Genomic DNA, 24,688 nt, shown 5'->3' with positions numbered 1-24,688 from the left:
GAAAGTGAGTAAATCACACACTCTACAAAGACTATCAACACAACGTGAAGAAACCTCCCTTTTGTGGCAGTTGAACTTAGGCTGCTTCAGCAAAAGGGCCGGATATCGTTTCAAAGGACAGTTGGTCTCTTATCATTAACTCACATCCCTGATAAACATATCATACGCTGTGCTGAGACCTCTCAGTTGCATCTGCACATGGGAACCGGCACTGAGAACGCTGCCTTTGAATGGTATCATGCAGTACAAGAAATTATGGTCCCATATTCTGGGCAGCCACAGCATCCTGGCAAGTTACTCAGCCTGTGGATGTACACACACCTCCACGCCCAGAGGCTGCGACAGAAAACAAGAGGTTGGCCATTGCTCCTCCTCCCTTATGTAAAATCTCCTGGTGAATTCTGGAGGCGGTAGATCTATCACAGCCTGGTGAAGGTGGGGTGTTTTCTCTGGGAAGCAGCTCCAGTCTTTATTTGGCAATTGGGCTGAAAAGCAGGCATGCAAACGGTCACTCCAACAGAGACAGTACTGATGTTTTGCACTGGAACAGTTACTTGCCTTACTGTAACAGGTATATAAAATTAAAGGATGAAACTTAAGCCAGTTTCCACTCCAACGAATAACTAACCCTCTCAAACACTATTTGAATTCACCACAAATTATTGCACTGATGAAGAAATGAATTAAGTTTCAGTCTGTGTTGTCCAGTATGTCAGGAAAAAACAAAAGACTATAATGACCTCTGAAAGGTTCAAAAGCCCAAGAATCCTTCTCTCTCTGCCTTAGGCAGTACTGACACTTCTCTGCTGCAATAGGGTAGCACCTGACAGCCCGTCTCATGCTGCCTCTGCTATCTGATGGCACTTCCAGCAAAGTGAACAAAGAACTTGGGATTTTTGAGGAACAATTACAAGCTCAGCCTTCATCTCTGAGATAAGTAGCTGGAGCCCATACCCTTGTCTCTGACCATATAAGAGGCACTTCTGCAGCAGGAGGGATAAAGCTGAGTGCCCAGAGCACACAGACGCTGCCCTCTGCACTCATGCAGGCCGTGCAGGGAAAAGGTTTTCAGAAGGGCAGCTAATCTTTCACCTGATCCCTTCGGCTGCATTCAGAAACAGCTGGAAAATGTCTTACAAAGTGTTGACTGTTCCTAGCATCTACAGGAAGGTCAGAATTTGACTCTTGCTTCACAGGTTGGATAGCCCTAAATGTCCTTCAAAGTACTATCCTTCAACGTTTTTGCAAGTGATGAAAGATGATGTTCAGCAGAAAGTATTTTGTAGCAGAATGTCATCTCATAATGTTTACTGGGTATCTCTAATTCTGCACGATAATCCAGAATCCAGCGTGAATCTCAATCTTTGGCACACAGAGCTCAGTGAAGAAACACAGAGAAAAAACTCAACAGTAAGAAGGCAAATCAGAGATGTTCCCGAGCAAAAAGAAACATGTAATCACCCAAATCCAAGATTCCTCCACCAAAACCAATAGCAAGAATATCAATCTTAAATTTGAACCAAGCCACCAAGATACTGCTCTGTGATCACATCCAACCATGGGGAATTATTCCATTCCTAGTGTAAAGGGCCCCTCGGGAGCACCCACAGACTGGGTCTCCTTGGGCTACACCAGTTTGCTGAGCAGCAAACTTGAGCAAGAGTCTCACTGACCTCAGCTAACCCTCTTGGCAGCATCGCAGCCAAAACCAGCAGCTGGAATGAGCCAAAAACATGACTTCATGAGATCATTTGAAAACATTTACTGAAAGAAAATGCAGCAAGCCATGACAAGAAATTAAAAGCTGCAGATTAGTCCACGGAGGGCCCGTGAAGTTACAAGGGAAAAACACAGACATAGCAGTGCCAACCACTAGGAAAAATCTGCATCAGCCCTGAGAGTTCAGCCTGCGAGCAGGTGAGGGAGAGCAGGGGACATGCACCACTCCTCCCCTTCACCCACTACACGGCTTGGACCATGCCGAGAGGGGTTCCAGGTTTCCCAGTCTGCTGGTCAAGGCTGTACTGGACCCCTCTGCTCACAGGCAGCATTGCAACTTGTGTCTCAGCCTCTTGAGGCTGCAAATCAGCCTAACGGCCTGGAAGTCGCAGAAGGGATGTTTGCACAAAACAGATGTTTCCAAGCATTAATTTCCTTGAATTTACAAGTTCCCTTTTCTCAGTACTGGAATCCCTGATAGGTTTTACATAACCCATCTGCGTGCTATTTGCATCAAGATATTTAATTTCATAAATAATATTGCTGTGACTAGATTGTGTGAAATTGCGTCACGTTCTAAGAAAACACTAACAAGCCCAGATCCCTTCACAGAAGCAATGCACTTCAGGAAGAGGAATACAACTTTCTGCTCGACCATTTCCTTCACATTGTCAGCTATCTGGACAAAGAAGAAATCATTATTTCTTGTATTAAAGAAAGTCTTAGACGCATCAGCTCCCATCAGGACCCTGTTGCCTTGGGCAGGGTGCATTTACCTTGCTAGAGAAAGCCTGTGTCCCCGGGCAGCTCATCTTTCAAATGCAAGCACATAGTAGAGATGGAGGCTCTGCTCCATCTTACAGGCAGGGAACGGAGACCCAGAAAAAATCATACTTTATTTTGCCAGGAGCCCAACAGCAGCCTGTCACGGATACGACAGCAGACCCTCAGTCTCACCACCTCTCCATCACCCCACATGCCTCAGAGGACCCCTATCCAGGATTGTGCCAATGCAATAGTCAAGCCCAAACCGTTAAAGGAAAGCAAGATTTCCCTGTTCATGGCATTAACATCTCCTGCCTGTTGGTGTTTCTCCCATGTTGCTACCAAAGTGAAAAACAGCAGCAGCACAGGAGATTAATGCCCCACAGACTCCCCTCTGGTAATAGAGAGAGGAGGGAGATCAGGAGATACCCAACATGCTCATCTTCATTAAGATTCATGAGCTAAACTAACAGGGCAGAAATTAACTCGAAAGGAAATAAGATTTCTCAAAGATCTATTTGATCTCAGACAAAAGGGAATCGTTATATAAATAGAGCAATTACTCTAATTAAGGCTTCCCTCCATGAATCTCTCAACTGAATGCTGCAGTTGCTGAAAAGAGTTTGGCCGCCTATTATGTAAGGCAAACAACCTCACAGCCCAGGGTTTCATTAGCCATCATCCACCTCTAAACAAAGGAGAAGATGGCTCTATGGGTCCGTCTGTTAATGTCTGTATTATTTTTAATAACTGGAAGACAGGAGGGATTAGTGTAGCAAAAAGACTTCTTTTTTTTTTTTTTTTTTTTTTTTTAAATAAAAAGCTGCTCATTTTGGGCCAGTCTTGTCTTTTGCTCTCCTGGGCAAGGCTCCTATCACCCTCCATCACAGTCCTGCCAGGGCGATGCTCACAAGCGTGCCTCACTTCCCCACATGAGAGCAGACCAGGGCCCAGACACACAGGTGGCTTACAGGGAGCGAGGGAGTCAGCACAGCCTGATTTCACTAAATGGTGTCAGCGGAACCTGCACAGCCCTGGGAGGAGGGTGGTCAGAGAGGTCTCCCATGAAAGTCCTTGTACTTACAGCAGCTCAGATGGTGCCTGGTAACTTAAGCTGCAGCAATTTGGCTGTGCGTGTGAGCCAGGCACTTGGGAGCCCGAGTCCTACTGACCTTCGGTGAGGATAGTGCTGCTGAGAATAGGACTTGGAGTCATTGCGGCTCTCTGGAATGCTACCTCTGTTGTACACTGGGGATTTGGTCTGATTGCAGCCATTAGAGGCCACGCAGCATTTCAGCTTCCTACCCTGCACACGGCAGGATCGATTGCTAAAAAGCCTGATTTGTACCAGGGCAATTCTTTGTGGTGCGGAGCCAGAATGCAACCCACACATGCACAGGGTGCTTCTACCCCCCATGCTGGGGGCCTGGCTACAGAAAACTGTAAGCAAGTGAAATCCTTCACTGCAGAGAAGGTCTAGTGAGTGCAGGGTCAGAGCTCAGAAGTACAAGACTGCCCTGAAAGCATTTTAAGGAGCGGGGAAGGAAGAGAGTGTGAGATATCCATTATTTCCTTTTCCAGATAGAAAAGGAATGGAAAGGGAGGTAAAAACCAGTCTTCAACCCTGCTCTTAAAAGCCAGAAGTCTGTAACAATAAGCATGACAGCAGTTGCATGTTTAATGTGCCAGCCACAGGCAAGAAGGACAAAATGTCAGTGCAGTGGATATTAAGCAGACAAATGTGATCTCGCTTTCCCCTAGTGCAGAAATGGCTGCTTGATGCCGCCCAGTCAAAGCTCGAGGGAACAAGAAGGATTAACTGTATTGCAAACAGTGCTGAGCAAGAGAGACTAGTAAAATAAACCAAGGTAGATAGAGCAACTCACGTGTGGGACAGACAAATCTGGCTCCAAATCTCCTGGAGGTGTAAACTGACGTAACTTTGCTGACTATGACCAGGAGAGAACTTGGCCCAAAATATGGAAATTAAATGTTATCTGAATAGCTAAAAACTTCCTTGCTGTGCTGAAAACTACCTGTTTCCCTGTCTCTCTCCATTTATCAACACATAACTTATCAACACTAACGCAGAATGAAAAGGCCACAAGTATCAAATGCACATTGGCCTCTGATGGTAGCTACTGATTTTTGACACTTCTCTCTTTGATACTCCTGTAATAAATAATAATAAACAGAAATTAACTTTAGTCATTAGATATACAGAATATTTAACATAGGTTTGGGTCAAGATGTCACTCCAGAAATCTGTGTTTTCAGAACTGATGAGTCAACCCTGGTTCCCACGTGGGTCACCAGCTGCCCGGGCTGCTCAGACAATAGCAAACTCCAGCTGCTGTTTTTCAATTACCCCAATTGGACTATAGGTACAACATGGGGATATGCAGGTCAATTACTAAATCAATACATCAATCAGAGTAACACAAACATGGGGGGAGAATGAGCATCGCACTTATTAACAGACTGGGGGCATGATCCCACTCTCGTTTTAAGCAGTGGTAAAATCTCCCTAGGGTTGCACGGGAGGACAATCAATCCTTTTCTGATAGTCTTGTCAAGAGGAACTGGGAATCTATTACACAACCCTGGGTGGCCTATTTACATAGGGTCAAGTACAAAGGGGACTAAAGTGCCCCACACAAACCTGTAAAAGCCAATTAAGTAAAAAAAAAAAAAAAAAAAAAAGTATCACAGGAAAATACTTCAAAGGAGCTTTTTTGTGGTCTTGGTTATATTTCGATTCTTTTAAATTTTAAAGTTCCTGAAAAGGCACAGCAGGTCAGAAAGTTCAAAGCTGGAAGGACAAGTAAGACCTACAGTCCTGAATAGCTTGGTCAGTCAGAGATTTGTTGCGCCTGTAGCGGTGCTGAGACCTCCCAGTTAGATGGACTGTCGCCCTTCGCTGGGGGCTGCACAGCAAGAGCTGGCCCCATCATTCAGCAATCATTCCCATCTCCAGGTTGTACCCGGCTTCTCAAGGGAATCCTCGGGCCTTTCCTCAAGATTGAATTTCAGTGGACTTTACCAAAACACCTTTGAGGGTCTATAATCGCACTGTTTAACTGTGGCAGAGCTGAAAAGGGAGCCCTGGCCACAAGTCTTAGGCTTGGCCACGGGAACTGCTTCTTCCCAAGCACCGAGGAGCAAGCAGAAAAGGAAGAGGGGGAAGACAAAGTCGGAACAATGAACGCTCCTTCATTTTTTTTCCCCATCCCTGGCAGGAAAGGAGGCTGAGTCATACCTGACATTACAATAGGCTGGGTTAGGAACTTTTGGTATAAAGCAAACCTGAGCCTGCATGCTGCTGCGGACTTAAACAAGAAGCTAATTTCAGCCTATTGGAAAGGGAAAGGTGAAAGACCTAATGACTACTTCAAGATGAATTTGGCCTTGGCAAGCTATATAGAGATGGCTTTAGTTTTCTTTCACAGTGAATTATTCAGAAGCGTGGGACTATTACTGTGGGGAAGAGGAGCACTTCAGAAAGGGGTGTGATCAATTGACTGAAGAGATTAAAATCACTGGGGAAAGCTGTTTGTTGTCTGAGAATTAGGAGGCAAAGAGCAAGAGACAGCGTATTACAGAGATGGATATGCAAGCTCAGGCAAAAGAGTAAGACAGCAATCTGTGGTGGAGCACAGCCTTGTCACTTCACCACAGTGTGTGTTTATGGCAAAAATGGTCTAGACAAGAGATCATTTAAAACTGTAGAACTCCTTCCCAGTCGGGAAACAACAGGCTCCAGAGTCCTGTTTTTGCTGCAGAGGCTCCAGAGCCAACCAGGAAATGCAAGATGAAAGCATTTCTAAAACACAAAATAGAGGGGAAAAAAAAAACAACCCCCCCCAAAAAAAAACATTTCCACAGATCAGCCAGACTTTCAGAGAGAGATTCAAATATTGGCCTGACTCTGACAGCCAAAGCTTAATCAAACTGTGCAAGGGGATTTATGGAGCCTGCCAACTCTGAAGAGATGCCAAAGAGGAATAATTTGTTGGCATATTTGAAGGCATTTTTAATATCTGCCTTTGTTAGCAGGCTCCTCAGCTCTGAGGATAAAGCAATGAACTCATCTAGTTCCCTCTTTGATTTCAGTGGGTCCACCATTGTGTTGTCCTTTTTCCTTTTCATCTTTGTCTAAAAAATACTCCCAGCATCTGGTTCATTCAGAAAGAAGTTCATTCTGTCCGTTCCAGCACTGCATGTGAAACAGATTATCTGCCTTTTTCTGTTAGAAAGAAAGAACCTGGCCCAGATCCGTAGGATGTAAGTGCAAAGGAGAGACATATGCCTTGTGCAGAGTGATGTAAACGAAATGTAGGCCACCTTGCACCAGCAGCGTCTGGCTGCCTCTTTTCACATCTTTTAAGTGTTCAGGAGAGAACTGGGGAGCACAAACATGGGGGAGGGGGTTGATTTAGCTCACACAGTGGCCAAACCACCCGTCCAGGACTTAAGAAACAGGCGAGGTACAAAGGCAGCAGGAAGAACACAGGCATTGAGCTTGGATGTGCCAAGCAGAGCACGGTCCAGGTATTTTGAGTCGTGTTCCTTGCTGTAGCGTGCAGGGAGGGTGCAGACACCTACCGTGGTATGTGAGCCGATGACAGCTAGTTCTGGTCTCACACTACTCAGGGGTGCTGGAACCCAAGCAACTGCAGGGCATGACAAGAATAAACTTCTCCAAAGAACAGTTCAGAAGATCTCACCCTCTGTGCTGATGTTCAGGGTGAGCAGCTGCAGTGAGTAGGCAGCTTGGACCATCCCCATCTCTCCTGAACTTAGACATCCTTGCCAGCAGTCCAAAACCAGCCCTTTCCCCTCCACTACTCTCTCACCTCAGACTGTTCACTTTGATTACGTTAAAAAATCTGCCTCTAAGTCCTTCTGCTGCGAAAACCCTGGCCTCTGTCTTCTCTCCTCATTAATGGCATTTTCAAGTTGCTTACAGTGCTGGGGCCAGTCTGGTTCAGCACGGAGCACTCACCATCCAGGAAGCCTTTCTGAAAATAAGCCACGGCACACACAAAAGGGGTCCTCACCGAGGGTTTGGGCAATCATGGTGGCATCACTTTAGGATGGGTAGTTTACTCCTCCTGCAGCACAGCTCAATGTTAACTTTGCTTTCTCTTCTTCAGCTGGGCCCGGGTGGAATGTCCTAAGAAAATTTGTTTTTTGTATCTCTCCAATCTTCCTTCTTCTCTGCCCATTATAGTAAGTACCTGCAGCACAACCTGAATCTCCAAGGGCTCTGCTGAAGCTGTTATCCTGCATCCAGCCAGACTGGACTGTCCTGAGCTCTGACCATGTGAGACATCAGTTCCTCAGACTTTCTTTAGAATGGCAAGAAATAAGCAACTGAACCCCGTACTCTCTAGGGAGTCCTGGATTTAACTCACACACACACTCAACACAAACACAGTAATAAAATTTATCTTTCATTAGGAGCCATCACGCAAGATTCCTGAGAAACAATGGGCTTTTCACCAGGAGAGGCAGAGGAGAGTACACTTCTGATTTAGTTTTTCCTTCTCTAGTATCACCTGGAAATTTAGGGAAGAAGAAAACCCTAATGTATGCACACACACACACACACTTTCACAACTGTTACCTTATTTCTACATGTGTGTATGCATACACAAAGCATTTCTACAATTCACTATCAGTGCCCTCTAACTTAACATCCTGTTTTAAGGTAGAATTGGGCCACATTTTGAAATAATATCCACAGGCTTCCCCCCATCAACTCAAGAGAAATTGCTGGTGGAGCGATACACTACTCATTATAGTACCTTGTCAGAAAGTCTCTTTTGTCTGATGGTTACCTGAGTGACTGAGGGACCTAAGGCAGCTTCATATTCACTCTTCTAGATAGCAAAGGAATTAAATACTTCTGTAGAAAGTTTTGAGTGGCTTTTTTAATTAACAATATGAAAATTGGCCAAACTGTTGTGGAAGGGCTGCCATACCTCTCTCCTGCTGAAGATGAAGTTGCCAGTTGCCATCTGCATTGCAACATTCCTGATCCCTTTTCTTGCTCTTACAAAAACCCACGTGTGCTGCCTCCTAGCAAAGGGGGATAAATTACACTGCTGGCAAGCCCTCAGTATTGAATATTGCCCTGTGTGCTAGCTGTTCAAACAAGCCAAAAAACATAAGGAACAAACTGAAAAGCCCTAGTTTCTGGGTTTCAGTCTGTGACATGGGTTCACAGGAATGGGAGAAGAGGCGTTTCTTTTCTAGATCAGGGCTTTTTTGACTTCTTGATCAGGCTTCAAGGCTGTCTGGATGTAAAGAGGTTGGGGATTTAAACTGTGGCACATTTAACCATTCTCCCTCTGGCTGCTTTCAAGAGCCATGCAAGCTCCCTCCTGGCTGCTGGCAGAAGCCAGGAAGGAAATCCCAACTCCCTCACGTTGTGCTCCAACAGACAAAAATAAGCCCATAAAGCACAGGTCATCAGAGTAGTACCTGGCTCCTGCCGACCCACTGAGCACCATTACTGCTGCAGCTGAGTCTGAAGCACTAATTTCCAGACACACCGGCCCCTTGATGTTTACATGGCAAAGCAAAGGAGATTTTAAGCAAGTTTGCAAGAGCAGAGTCTAAAAAAGGGTGGAGTGGCAGTGGTGTGCATGTGTCAGACTTCAGTGGTGTTGCCTGGGTGCAGAGAGCGCCGGGGTATCTGGAGGGGGGAAGTGAATTCAGTGACACGAAGCAGCAGAGAGTTCACCAAACCAAAGTATTTGCCTTTTCAGAAAGCGTCACTTCCAGGACATTGTTCTCTATAAAAACAGATCAAGTTTTTCTTTTGCATCCTTGGCACTGTATTGCTGACATAATTTTTCTCCAAGATACGGGTCATGTTTGCTCTCAGCTGAGCTTCCTCACCTTTCAATCCCTCTCATTCTTCGCACTAATCCACTGGCATTTGGATTCCCCTGCGCTGTTGCACCTGCACTGGGCGGGAGTGCAGGCTGCTAAAATCACAGTCCATTTCCTCTGCCCCTTCCTGTTTTCTTGATTGGTGTTTATTTTTCACACGAAAACCACTTGGAGGGGTACATAACCATTTTTTCCCAAGCTCTTATCTCCAGTAGTGTTTTCTTCAAAATGCATGGTTTTTAACCAGCCAGAGGGAGAATGGGCTTTAGCCTCATTTGTGTCCCCAAAATACATAGCTACTGGCAAGCCTGCCCAAGCCTCACTTTTGGAAGGAGCATTTCAGCTAGGCCAGAAGTGTTTCAGAGCTCACATTAAGACTGAAGGTTGGCACACAAACATCAAGAAACACCCTCGGCTTCAGCAGACTCAGCTGCGACAGCAATTCAGGGTGCTGAATGCAGAGCAATGCTACCACTAGCCCACGCTGTTACCTGGCTCTGAGAGTGAAAACATCTAAGCTGCAATTGCTCATCCAAGTTTCCAAGCCTTTGGGCCAACCAATGCTACCTCAGATCATCAGTCTGTGGAGCAACTCAGTTGGCTTAGCCCTTCTCTCATCAACTGAAACCAGACTTTGAAAGGAAAATCCCTACAGCTTTCCTTGTGAATTTGTTTCCCATTACGCCACTGACTTTTGAGACCCAGTTTTCACTGTGTCCCTTCATTCTCCCCTCCAACTAAGCCTGACCGTGAGCAAGACAGCGTGACTGAATTGTACTTGAGAAAGTCATACATGAAGCGAGTGAAACATGCTGCCAAAATACCACCCCCCCTTATGGGAAATGAGAGGATTGTATTTCATTTTGCAGTTCACTCAGCTGAATCCCAGGGCCTCTGGCTGCCTGGAAATCCACCCTTTTTGCTAGTGACAATTTACAAATTCAGAACATCGACATGCTGTAACAAAGCAAACTCCAGCTGCACTCTCACTGTAACAGATACGGTGTGGCAGTCTCTGCTCTCTGCATGCTCACAAAGTTTCTCTTTCACAGTCTTTTCATCGTCAGACCTGGGTGACTATTCTATCAGCTGACGGCAAAGAGTATTTGAAAGCATTTATTTTACAGACGCAAACCCAATAGCTCCTCTGGCATAGACTCTGTATGACTGCATTCAGGTAGGGCTCTGGAGAAACGATTTTTGGGGGGGAATCAAAATCAAAGCAAAATTTACAGTTAGAATGAGCTGAAGTGGTCTGAATCCATTTAGCAGCAATTCTTTTCTGCACTTTTTTAACTCCCACAAGCAAATCCATGCCCAGTTCGACTTGTTTACACAAGCAGGGGAGAACCCCAGTTTGAGTCCTCTCTGCCTGACCTGAACCATCAGTACCTACATTCCCCAGTGACACACTCAAACAGGGTACGAGTGAGTTTTTCTACTTCCTTCCTCTGGGAATATCGACTCCAGCAAAATCCTGCTGATTTACACTGATTTAGCTTTGCCCTACTCTTTCCCCAGCTCTTGAGAGAAAATATCAAGGACAAAAAAAAACATTTAAAAGGGAAATAGATAAAAACTGATTTTTCTAGACCACAAATATTTCTGCTTTTAATTCTAAACAAGGTCCCTGGGCATTGAGTTTGTTTTTGCTTTCCTTTATACCAGTGCTCAGAAACACACCAGGAACACCCAGTGACCTAAATGAGGTCCTAAGAACATATTTTGGTTATTATCAAGAAGCTGTGAAGATGAACAGGATGCAACCTTCAGAAATCAGGTGGTTTCTGATGGGGGGAAATTGGTGAAGCACAATTATGGTAAATGAAAGCAAAACAAAATAACAGCATCCGTGAAACAGGTCCTGAAAACTATTATCCTTGTTTACAATGAAGTTTTTCATGAAGGCAAATGGATCAAGTGCTTTCTAAACCTAGATATATCCATTTGTAGAGCATCAACAAGCACCTACACCTAATTGCATCTTCCTGGCAGAAGAATTTGATTTTCATTTCAGAGCTTAGTACCACTCTTGACTAAGTGAATTCTCACTACTCCTGTTCAAGGTTAGAGGCCAGAAGTTTTAGTGAGGGGATAATCCAGTTATAAAGGCTATTAAGGCCTTAGCCTGCAATACAAGAGACCCAAGGTTTAATTCCCTGTTCTTCCATAGGCTTCCCGTGCCATGTAATTACTTATAATCATTTATGTCACTGCAGTAGTTGAATGCTCTAATTTTCCAGAGCTCTTAATATCATGGGTTAGAAAGCGCTGCCAAAGCTGTCAAATCAGGGAGCTTGAGTTCACTTTTTGTTGGGGACAAACACAGTAGTGATTAGAAGATGCTCACATAGTAATAATGCTGTATCTAAGAGAAATAATATTAATCTGTGAGAAAAAAAAAAAATCTACATATTTAGCAGCTAGCAACCCTACTCTCTTCCTCCATAAAATGACCGCAATGGAACAAAAAAGCCGAGTTCACCACTCTGTGTAATACTGACACCTAAAAACACTGACCAAACATTGTCAGTATGCTGCAAATATACCTCAGCAGCGATCACATTTGTTATCATGGAAAAGAAATCAAAGTGTCTGGGTTTTTTCCATTTTAATCTAGAGCCCCAGACAATCTCATGACAGGATGTTTCCTTCCTGTTAAAGCCAACATGCTCTGATGCCTCTAAACACTCAGCATAAGAAAGGGAGAAGGAAATAAGGAGCTCTTCTAGTGAACAGCTCTTGATCCCAAAAGCAGCGACTGTGAAGTTGCGGAAGTTCAGGCTGTAGCCAACTATCCTCAGTGCTGTAAAATAAAATGCAGAAGTCACCTCCAGGTAGCAGCCACTCAGGGAACAGAAACACTGAAGAACTGAAGGTCCAGTAAATATTTCAGTTGCGACTTCTCACTAGTTAATCACAAGGGTCCTGGTTAATGCCCTAAATTTCAGCCTTCTCCCCAGAGCAAACACAGCATAGTGCTTCTCTTGAACAACACATCTGCATTTCAGAGAGGCAGTTTTGCTTTCATTTGGGTTTCACCAGCAACACATGATACAGCACACAAGCAGAATGGCTGGAGAGGAGACCTTTTTCAGGCAAGTAGCCAGCAACTGCTAAGCAGTGTATGCCGTTTTGGAGACACCAAGTTGATCTTTATTTAAATTCTTAGCTCCCTCCTCAATTCCGGCCCTCTTTCTCCAGTGCCTCTCATCATGCTGCTTGACTGTTAATCACAGGAGCGACCCGCTGTTAAAAGTTGTTAAAAGTAGCAGCCTGGGGTAACTGCAGCTTGCACTGGCTGCTTCTGTGAGGTTCCTATCAGAATTAGGAAAATAAGCATTTAATCAAGAGGCTAGAACACAAATCATATTTTTATCATAGCCTGAAATTCCTGTTATGATGAGCATTTATCTGGCTGCATTTTACCTCCATCTCATACTTATGCAAGATACCTGGAACAAATCCACTTTGCTATTACTTGTCACTGCAGAAGAGCAACAGGCTCAGGCATTCAAGAGTCCCAATCCAACAACAAGAACACTGCTCCAGAAGCTACGTGTCTGAACTTTATAATTTTTTAACTATGTTGCAGGTTATTTCCAAACCGAAGAGGGCCTTCAGCATGACAAATAATCACTCCTAAACACAACCTGGGATTTCAAAGCACAATCCTTTGCCTCATCAAGAAGTGGATTTTATTCTCCATTAATTTCTGTGGAATTTATTAGATGCATTTTCAGCTACAGAAGGTAGTTTCTCAGTTCATATACACCAGAAAACTTTTAGCAGAAAAATTCCAGATTCTTACTACTAGAGATCTGATGAAAACAAACTTTCCTCTTTCCTTTAAATGGTCCCCATCCTTCATTACCTCATTTCTTTGAGCCAGTGTTCCACAAGGTACTATGAATTACTACCTTATCCAATTATTTCTTAGATCCTCAGTAATTAGTAGTATCCAGTCTTAAAAGCATCTTTGTTCACAGCACTTTTGCAAGGAAAGGGAATACTCTGATCTTTCTCTCTCCAAAGGGTGCAGAGAGATATTAAGTGATTTGAAAAGGGGCAGGAAGAAGTCAGTAGCAGAACAACTAAACTAGGTCTCCTGATTTGTAGGTTAACACCCTCAATATTTAATCACCTTTTGATTCATTACAGTAAAGCTGGGCATTTCCAGTGCACCAGGCACTGTTTGTACATGCAAACTGTTTTGCGTGTACAGTTTGTAGCCCATACTGTTTGTAGCCTGAAATCTTAAAAAACTTCATTCCCATGTCACAAACATGTGAGGCACATGGAAAAGAGAGCTCCTGGGAAAATTCAGGAAGACACGGTAGAACAATGACTAAGTGTAGCCAGCAACAGTTCTCGTCAAACTGCTGTACAGCCTCATTTTCTTTCCCCAAACACACAGAAATAAAACCCTTGTCTTTGTATGCAGTTAGACAGCAATCCCTGGGGGATGGCTGGTATTACCAACAGTCAGAACGAAGGATTATCATGAAGACTTCACTTCTTTGCCACTCCAGTCTCATGGAAATCATATGGTCACTACTGATTAAATACTGCGTATACCCGCTGCTTCTGTTCTGGAAGTTGACCATATGTTGCAAATTATTAAGTCAGCAGGGGAATGCCCAGACACACAGATATGCACACACTTTTCTTGCCAAGTTGGCTGCTGAACTGTATGAAGGACATAACTATGCAAACACATCTAAGTGGGGCAGGATTTTTTTTTTGTTTACCCTTCAATCCAAGATAAGAAAAGGGTCAGGGTCAGGGTAACCACAATTTCTGAGTGCCCATACCTCAGCCCTGTTTACTTTTGCTAGATTTAGGCTGAAGAAAGACAGGACAGAGAGCACGAGAACAGCCAAAGCAACTCACTGCTTTGAGGATTGCCACTGCGTCCTGCTGGAGCCACGTTGGGTAGACAACTTCGTCATTCAGAATGGCCTCGAAGAGATCATCTTCGTTCTCCGCCTCAAAGGGCGCGTGGCCACACAGCATCTCGTACAGCAGCACGCCCATGGCCCACCAGTCCACGTCAGGGCCATACAGCATCTCCTGCAGGATCTGAAGAAGGGATGGGAAAGAAATATCAACCCTTGAAGCTTCTTAAACCGAGCAGAGGAAGAAAATGGATTTGGAAACATTAATGCAGAAGTTCTCGCTGCGTCCTAACAGTGCTCTCTGGATGTCCAGGAACATATAGATGATCTCAAGCTGGGAACCTCCAGATCTGCACTAAGGTACATCAGATCCATTAAACAAGGGTTGAACTAGCTTGGCGGCTCACAGGGTCACCTGGGAAACAAGTCTTTGGAAATAATGCTAGAGCTTATCAAGAGGAGAAGGGGCATTTCAGCAAAACAGGCTGAGCCCCAGAAATGGCAGAGCAACCATGTGTGTGGGTTGACACCACTTTTTCCTTGCCCCTGGGATGGAAATGTTTACCCAGCTCCAATGGCAAGGCTTTCAGCTGGAGAGGGGAAGGAGCACAAGTGTGTGAGAAAGGCACGAACACCAAACACAGACAAAAATTCAATTGTGTTAAAGAAGGATCTGAAACCCTGTCAGAACATCTGGCAGTGTCTGGAGGGCAGCTGTTCCTTAAAGAGGTGTTTAGCAATTTTGTAGTGAGATTGGGGAATGACAGGGAAGGGGAGGAGGTAGAAAAAGGAACTGGGAAATAAGGGGCAATTCAATCTCGTTTCAAATCAAATCAGGCCAGTATCTGTGTGTGCTTCTCAAGATTTCTGCAGCTGTGCCTCCATTTTTCACCTCACATTTCTTCAAGAAAAATATAGGCTTATCTTGGTGCTTATCAGCAGCCTGAAGTTTTACTGGTGCTTTGCTTGCACAGGGGACTAACACAAACATGCACCTAGGAGGAAATCTTGCACCTGGCAATCAAAATGGTGTAGCTAAAGACACGAGAGAGTACACTTGCTGTCACAAAGCTAACCTACACTTTCTATATTGTAATTAAGTTTTCCTGGCCAGAGGAAGGTTTCTTATACCTCTGGAGCGATGTAGTCTGGTGTACCACAAAAAGTAGCTGTGGTAATGCCATCATGAATGCCCTCTTTGCACATTCCAAAGTCTGCCAGCTTGCAGTGACCCTCGTAGTCCAGCAGCACATTGTCCAGCTTCAAGTCCCTGCAACGAGAATCATTTACTGAGTCACTACGTGCTTGGAGCAGCCCCAGTACAAACCAGCAGCATCCCAGGCCTCAGAAGCTTAACCTGTAAACTGGACAAGCCTCATCATCATAAAAAAATAAACAGAAGTCATGCAGGAGGGGTTTTCTTTTGCTTCATCTCTTACAAAAGGGAGGGAGGAACAAACATCATTCTGCCGAAATGTGTTTAATATGGGCAGGTGCTATACGAGTTCGCCCACATGGCTTTCCAAACACACCACAAGCCTGGCTGGCAGAGCTCCTGCTCATTTAGCTCTGGGACTCACTGGAGCAGAGGTTGCCAGAGCTGTCAAATTGCGTAACGGTGTTATGATGCAGCAGAACGCACCGCACGGGACACGCTCTGATTCAGCAAAGCGCCGTGCTGGGACCACACAGCAGGGAGGCGTGCAAGGCCTCTTCAGAGGGGCAGCAGACCTCCTCTTCTACTGAGGTGTTGGGGGTTAAGTCACAGATTTCCCTGTATCCAGTCAAGCCTGACTGGTAAACCCCACCCTGAGCATTATCCAAGCTGAAAAGAAAAGAAAGCTCCTGCTGACCATGCCACATGGGCAGGGGGAATCTTCAGTCAGCACGAGATGCAAAGTCTTAAAGTCCTCCCAGATGTATTGATTCCAGCAGGACTGCGCTAATTTAAGAAGCGATGTAATGTAAGAATGTCCTCCATAGTGCTCACTGGGGGGGACCTCCTTGTCACCGTCACAAGAGATCTGCGGCCAAACAAGATGCAGAAAGGTACATTTTCCAACACGTCATCTCTAACAGCCTCGGAGCTCCTCGTCAAAAGCAGAGCTGCGGGAATGACAGGGCCCTCACAACGCTTATCAGCTTGCCTGACCTTGAGATTGCCTGAGGGAATAGCCCGCAGCCAGCACTGTCAGGAACATGGCCAGAGTCGTCTGCAGACTTTGACAATGCCTTCCTAAAAATACAAACCCGCTCGTAGCACCTCTGTTTTTCAGCTGCCAGACAGGCTCTAGGTACCATCACAGATGGAGAAAAGGAGTTACGATAGGAGTTCTGTGCAGTACAAAGAGGTCACAGTTCATTTTTTGAACTGTCTCAGGTATCAGCCTAAGAGTTGCAGAGAGCCCTCACAGCAGTTCTGAAGCAGGGAAGCGTTACCACTGCCATTTTAGTGAGATGGAGGACTCCTTTTAGGCCTAGACAAAGTCACTTTTAAAGACATTCAGAGTGCCCAGATAAGGATCAAATAACTAAATACATCTGAGGGTCTCAGAGCCCCTTCATGAAATCCATGCTGGAACTTGATCCATTTTGTGCTCTGGCTGGACACCTATTTCCCTGTGAAGGGGGAGCAACAGGGAGGGTGGTAACACAGGTGGTGGCACCTCCATATCAATATGAAAACCTATGGGTGAGCTGAAATCGGAATCCAACTTGATCCTGTTCATCCTCCATCTATGATCTTAAAGTGAAAATCAGGTGCTCAATTGCTCTATCGTGCACTGGCATTTCTGCAGCCCACACCACCACCACGGGAAGCCTCTCTGGAGCTCTCCCTCAACTTCACTGTTGCAGTGGAAAGGTCAATGACGCACAGACAATCAGAGCCACATCCTGTCCTAAAGAGGTAAGAAAAAATATTATTAGTCTCTTTTGAATGGATGGGAAAGAGAGGGGTAGAGGTTAAGAAATTTGCCTGTGTTCCCCAGAGCCAGGACCAGCTTCCTGAATGCCAGCTCCAGACCTTAATCACAAGATCATACATCCTCTCTCTTCAACTTTAACACGGCATGGCAACACAAGCCAGCAAAAAGCCCTCTGCAATGATGCTGCCCTTCCCAGCAGGCCCACCAGCTAGCCAGTGGCCAGTGAAATCTGGATGCTGAGGACAGTGCCCACGCCTGTCTTACGCTGCAGTGTTTGCTCTGGGCGGGATGCTTAGCAGAAGACACTTGTTTTTCCCCTTCTGAGAATCAAAAATGGCTGCTAAGGCATGTGGGCAAAGGCTTGTCCTGGAAAGACTTTAGGTGAGCACAGTGAGAGGTATTGTACGTGCTCGCCCACGACAGTACGCCTTCAGCAGCAGTTTACAGCCAAAGCTCCTGTTGCTCTTCCCTGTGGTTCCTGGCAGAGCAGGGAAGCCCTCCGAGCATGAAGGCAGGCCTTGTTTCCAGGAATCTGCAATGATGCGGTTGAAATGCGCATTTATTCTTGGCTTGGTTTTAAATGCAGCAAACACCTTTATGGTCCTGGGCAGGCCTGACTGTTGAGGGGTGCCCCTAAAGGTGCAACTGGAAGGGGAATTTTGGTGAATTTGCTTGGAGATCCCCTGTGCAAACCTTCCCCGACTCCCCAAAACATCCGTCACGTCCTGGCATGCTTTGGGAAAACCTCAAAATACACCTTTCTTATATCTGAGCCAGCAGAAACACAGTCACATATGTTGAGTGAGCAGGTTACAGTCCCTCATGGAGAGCCTGAGGAGCAGAGGCAAGACACAGCTAGGAGGCAGGGCCAGCTCTGCCGACCACATCAGCAGGCACTCTGCCACTTCGCAGCCTCTGCCCCACAGGGCGTGCTGCAGAAGGCCCCAAACCCCTGCCAGCTGCATAACCCACCATGCCCGTTGGAGCACCAAGATGGCAGGAGCTTCTGCAGCTGCAAGCGCACTCTGCCCTTGTTGCATCCTCCCAGAGAGCCTCTCTATATGCAACTGCCATTAAATTTAAACTGTCTGCCTCTCGCTGAGTGAGTACAGTTTTAACCACACAGGCAAACCTCCAGCTCTCTGGCTTCTCTACACTGCACGTTAAACCCATTAAAAGCGCCTGTTGCCTCCTCCTGCAGTTGGGATACCAGCTTCTCCTGACTCCTTTCCAGCAACATGAAATCCAAAACTTGCATTTTTTTATTTTCACATAGCCCGTAACGTGACATTAATCTGTTCTCGCTTGCTCAGGCGCTCTGGCTACGTGCGGATCATTTTAGAAGAGAACCTCCCATGACCAAAGACGACTTCTCAAACGCTCTTCGCTTGGCAAGGCCGCAGAAGATGGCCCCACACGTCCCTCTCAAAACAGGTCTCGTGGGGTCAGCCACGCGGCTCCTCTGGAGCCTGTTCTCTCCAGCTACACCGTAAAATAATTCTCTGGGAAAGTTGTGGTTTGGTCTTGTGTTTGAGCATTTGTCTCAAGCAATCCCAGCAGCTGTAAGCTCTGTACTCGCTGCTCAGTGCTGACAGGTCTCCCTGCGCGTCGTACCCGGTGAACCAGCACAGCCACATGAGAGGAAAAACACTGACAGGTTTCTGAGATTTACAAGGAGCTCTTCATTTCTGCAGCAAGGATTCCGGGAAGCTGATGAAACTGGAAGTCATCCAGCTCAGAAAGCCCAAATCTACCTCATTTCCTTAATACTTGCATTTTCCATTCAATATTTTTAGCAGTTCAGTGAAGCAATAACGGCAGAAAGGTTTTCTGAGGGCCGTGTTTCTAAAGTCCAGCTGAGGTTCTGCCTTTCACTGGCAAACCTTCACTGGAAAACAGGTTTCATCCTGACTCAGAAAAGCAGCCTTTGTCCTTACAGGCAGCTATAGCACATCAGTTTAACAGCCTCAGTTTAGTCTAGACCCAGAAGAAATGACAAAATGAGATGCTTCAGCATCACATGCTGGAAGAGGTGTTCTTTACACATCTGCCACTTGAGTTTAACATTCGTAAGAAAAAAAAAAAAAAAATTACAATTGCAGATGATCTTGAAGCCTCTGTCAAATACAATTTCCCTGCACCATGGAGTTTTGCCAGTGAATAGGCATTATACACGTACCTGCCACTCACTGTACTGTGATCTTTTCATTTGTGATATAAACACTATATTTGAAAGGAAGAAGTTCTGTGTTTTTTTTTTTTTTTCCTCTTTTGGTTTTACCACTCTGTGTAGTAAGGATCTTCTTCACAGAAGTAGCAGTGGCAGAAACTGGCTTCCTGCCTCCGTTCTAGGTTCTCCCAGATCTGGTAAGCCCAAAGGTCACAAACATAGGTGCGACTAATGTAAAACTCCAGCCAAACATTTTTAAAAAAACCACACAATTAAAAATAAAATCCCCAAGCCTGGAATTAGCTAAATGAGTAATTCTGGTATTTCTGAAAGGGAAAAATTTTGCTTTTTCAAGCCTTCAGCATGCAGGGCCATTTAGACACTCCTTGGAAACACCTCTGCGTAAGCAAACGTGCATTCTAACCCCCCTTGCAAGCAAGGAGTAGACTTTGATTTTTCTCCACCTCTTCTGCTGAAGTCATTTTACTTCACAGAAATACTGAAATCTCCATCACGATGGAGAAAAATGTGTTTCTATTGCCTGCTCTGGTAGCCAAAGCAATGCACGTTTCCAGCTCCTGATCCAGTGAGATTGTAATTATTTTTTGCAAAATGAAGCAACTTCAACAGAAGAGAATGAAAGACATGTAACCTGCAGAATCACACAGTTGGTAAGATACTTATTGAAGAGGTAGGATTTTTCAAGTTGAAGGCCTTGCTCCAAATACAGTGGACAACAGATTTAAAACAGAATTCTGACTAAATGAGGAGGAGAACAGATGGAGGTCTCACTTTTATGTAAAGCCCTAAATACTCATGTGAAGCTAATATGATTTCCCATTTTCCTTCACATTCATTAATAAAACCTAAACCAAAATATTTTCTTTTACTTGAAACTAACACTCTCAAGTTGCAAAAAAGCCCTGTTGCTTTTAAAAAGCCCTATCAATTATTTTGGGCTCACAAAATCTGAAACGATTTTCTATCTTTCTTTCCACACCAGATTTTGGAGACTCAGTTACCAAACTCGAAGCAAATAATGATTTTCACAATTCCATTCCCACCAGATTTGCACTAGGGACATCCATGTTTTTTTCTCAAGATTTCATACCACATTGGCAACTAAAGCTATTTCCAATCCCATGTGCCTTGGGTTGTGAAGAATTTGCTTAAAAATTCCTTCACAGGAAATGTTCACATCTCCCACATTTTTCTAATAAAAACCAAATATTATTTATTTTTATGGTCATGTAAGTTTTTATAACCAGAAACTCATATTCTCACAGCATCAAGGAAGAACTCAAGCAAATTTCCTAGGCAGTAGTAAAGTAGTGTCAGCAGGCACCAGTAAATACAGGCTAAAGAAGACACCTGAAATATGTTCTACCAGAGCTAAGACACAAAAACACGGGCTCAGCTGCTTAGTTGCCACCCCATCTTTAAGGTAGAGGGAAATACTGAAATCACAAATGAAAAAAACAGGTTACTAGCCTTTGAAAAAGGGAGCCACAAAACAGAGATCAGAAAAAGATCAACCTGCACCGAGCTGGAGAAAAGAAGTTTGAAATCCTGAGTTTTGCTGCCAAATGAAAGGACGAGCTGTTGCTCCCTTCCAGCCTTAGCGGTTTCCTCTAATTTGACTCCTGTCGTACTTTAAAGGGGGAAATCAGGATTGCTGGAGCTTACAGAGGGCACAGAACCAAAGGTAAGACTGAGCACTGTTACACAGCATGTAACCAGTGTGCAGCCACCACTTGGGGCTTACATGCGGCGAAGGAAAGCGTTGCTTTATGCACCTCCAGCTTCACAATGCAATCCCTAAACCCGGTGGGATTTAGTCCACGCACTCTGTCCTTCCAGGCACTGCACGATGTAACGTCAAAATATAGTGAGGGGGATGCAAAACATAACTTCAACTCCTTATTTTCTTGAAAAATGTTCTCTCAGGTAAAGAAAACGTTCCTTCTAGTTTCCAATGAAATTCTAAGGTGCAAACCCATTCAGACCACCAGCACACACACAGACAGCCCAACTACACCAGGCGCACTGCAACTTGCAGTGCAATGTAATGGGACAGAAATGAAGGGAAGATCTTTCCAGGTATTTATAATTCAAAATTACCAGAAAGCAGGAATAAAACATAGCAAGGTGCCCTCCTGCACCGTCCTAACAACCAGAATTTGCTTTCAAAATCTTTCCACACAGCCACAACAGCTCCAGGATGAACTGCATTTCTCAGAAACAAAGCAAGACCAGAAATGTGACTTAATGATTCAAGAATCCAACTCAGACCCAGGATAAGTGGTATGAGTGAAACTCCACTGCAAATTAACACTCATTGCTAGGCCATATAACAGGAGACAGCTGCCTGTCCTTGCCTGCTGATTTGTGCAGCTGTGGGAGGCAGAGGAGGCTGGTGGGCAAGGTTGATCCCACAGGCATCTCAGTACCTGAGCAGTTCTTGGACAGTTAATGGAACCCAGCACCATTCCTGGGGATTTTATGGCCTCATCCCACAACAGCACATCCTACAGACTCCGCAGAGAGCTGCAGAGGGGGAATGTGGCAGAATACAACAGAGCTTCACGGCTTTTCTCTGCTTCACCTAACCAACCCACACTGGCACACAGAGCACAAACCTTTTGAAATGCTCTGTGCCCATGTGTTAGGATAAAGGAATGGTGGATTACGGTCACACAACCTCCAAAACTGGCTCCACCTCTCTTGCAGACATCAGGATGGTAGAGAGTGATGCAATATGCACTCGTGTCTGGGGTCAGACACAAAGACAGAACGTGTGGCTGAACTTTTCTGAAAACTCATGCCAGAGCACAGGCCAACAACTGATCTTGAGGGCAAGGTGGGTGTTTGAATTTGTGCAAAGCAGAGGGAGATCCTCATACCCACCTGCACCTGTGATCTTCAGTATGTCCAAAGGCACTCTGTACCAGTCTTAGGCACTCACAGGGATGTCTGATTAAGCTTTAAAAGACATTCTTGCTCTGTTGCTTGGGCTTCAGACTAAACTCTCATTGGCAAGCACTTGTATCCAGAAGCACTTTGTTATTACGTTTTAATCTTAAAGTCAAGCAGCCCTTCAAGCATAAAGACAAGTTTCTGCAAGCCATCTGCCCAGGTTAAGGCAGCACCATGGGTTTTTGGTGGAGATGGGCTGGAACCCAGCGCTGCTGGCTCCCCCATCTGCCTGACCCCTTCCTGCTGGCGAGGTCTCTCTGGAAGCCGGTTCCCCAGACCACATCAGAGCACCAGTCCCCTCCCGGCACTCCCCAGGCTGCAGCTCCACAGATGAAGCGGTGCCCAAGGCATTGACTTCTCTCGCTGAAAAGGAGTTGGCATTACCCAGGATCCAAGACTCTCTTGGATTGAAGCGCCGGCAGTCCCACCTACCCTCCCTCTGGGCACTTCAGAAAAGCGTCTGTGGAAGCTAACACAAATACCGACATGATTTCATTGCTATTGAGATGAACAGGCATGATTCATCCTCCAGTTAAATTAGAGTGGAAGGCTAAAGTATACAGGCATTGACTAAAAAAACCCTCAGCATACCACAACAGATAATCACAAAGCTTCCACCACGTTAGTGGGTCTGAACCGTAGTGGTACAGACCCAGTGGGACCCCACAGGTGCCCTGAGTCCCTTCAGGGTCAGGCACACCTATAAGCTTCCCCTTTATTATATGCACAGCAGCTGTAAGAGAGCTAATGATAGTTTCCACAGGCAGCTTTACAAGGGCAAAAAGACACTCTTGTGAAATGGGGCAGCCAAGAGCTGGAGCCATTACTGCTGAAACACAGACGCGCTGGAGATTGCTACGTTGGAGTAATCCCAAAGATGGTGCAATCCATATGTATTGGTATGTCCACATTTGTGCGAGTACTTTTATATATATATATGTGTATATAATATATATATTACTTGGTGCTCTTTTATGTGGGACTCTAGTCAGGAAAGAGAAGTTACACTTGAGGTATTTCCCTGAATCCCAGAGCAACGTCCTCCCGTTTACTGCTGGAAGGGGAGAGCTGGACAGAAAAAGGCTTCGTGTCCAGCTCTTGGTATGCACGCCACGCACTCCCTCTCCGGATGAGCCGCCAGCCTAGTCCTGTGATAGATTCCTCGGTCCCACTGGGCAGCGACACTGGAATTTGCTGGCCCTGAAACATCACTTTCTGAGTTTGTCCCAACAGAGCTCCTATTTTACCCTTGCCAGAAAAAGAGGGAAAGAAAAAAAAAAAAAAAAAAACCACAATGCTTCTTTCTGTGAGTCCCCTTGCCTGATGTCTTCAGAGGAGGCATACAACGGACTCAAGACCCAAATGCATGAACAAGAACCAGGTGTGGATTTATGACCAAGTGCCAAATGAGGTAAAAAAGCATAACCCTGTTATGTCATCTTGACAAAAAATAGACCAACATTGATTCAAAGACCAATACAGAAATTAAAATGCCATCAGGCTTGTGCCCATAGTATAATGTGGCCTCAGTGCTTCAAGATGGAGTGAAGGAGTTACCCATGATTAACCATCACCAATTGTCCCCAGCCCACCGTGGAGCTGCATGAAGGCCCTGTCCCTGCTCCAAGATCTCCTGGTAGGATCAGGGTTGGACCGTACTGCTGAAAAGGCTCCTCCTTCCACCAGCACAGAGTAACATGTCCCCATTTCACCACTGCGTGCCACTAAGCCTGCCCTGGGGGAATCAGAGAGCAGCTCACACCAAAGGGACTCTCCTGTGTTCTCACTGCTGATCTCACAGCTGCAATGAAATACACCCTCCCCACACTCCCAGTCTTAGGAGGAATGTTCCACTCCAGGAAATATCAAAGGAAAAAATAAATAAATAAATAAAGGCGGCCCTATCCATCACAATCGTGTGTGCAGACTGCCTCTGGTAACAGCTTGGGCAGCAAACCAACCTGTGCTAGTATTGGTAATGCCAGCAGGGTTTTGTGGGGAAGACACTCCTGCATTGAACCTGTATGTCTAGTCAGGCAAACTTATCCATATTCATCTGATACGGGTAAGATTCACTTTACTCTGAGCCTGATCCTGAATCCAGAGAAATCGGTGGAAAAAAGTCCTGTCAGGTTATGTCAATTTTAGATTAGCACCTCAGAAAAAAATTACTTAACTTTATTAAGGCTCTGAATTACAGATCCAGATTTATAAAACTAAGGCTATAGGTGCTAATCTCCTTTCTATAATGGAATGAACAAAGCTGAAGGCAGAAGTACTGTATTTTTAGATGGGATTTTTAAAATCACTTTGCTTCAAGCTGTAGATTT

At 45.2% G+C, this 24,688-nt stretch overlaps 1 protein-coding gene across 1 annotated transcript in view; it reads right to left on the bottom strand.

Moving 5' to 3' along the window:
* PRKCH (protein kinase C eta) overlaps positions 1 to 24,688 on the bottom strand; it is a 119,128-nt gene that overhangs the window by 5,632 nt on the left and 88,808 nt on the right. The window contains exons 11-12 of the mRNA XM_032996389.2: positions 15,417 to 15,555; positions 14,281 to 14,469 (exon numbers count right to left, since the gene is read on the bottom strand). Of these exons, the coding sequence (XP_032852280.1) occupies positions 14,281 to 14,469; positions 15,417 to 15,555 (328 nt within the window). The remainder of the gene's footprint in view (positions 1 to 14,280; positions 14,470 to 15,416; positions 15,556 to 24,688) is intronic.

The sequence above is a fragment of the Tyto alba genome, unplaced genomic scaffold, assembly GCF_018691265.1.
Source record: "Tyto alba isolate M040663 unplaced genomic scaffold, T.alba_DEE_v4.0 Super-Scaffold_29, whole genome shotgun sequence".
Classification (NCBI taxonomy): domain Eukaryota; kingdom Metazoa; phylum Chordata; class Aves; order Strigiformes; family Tytonidae; genus Tyto; species Tyto alba.
This window is presented reverse-complemented; position numbering and strand designations above follow the sequence as displayed.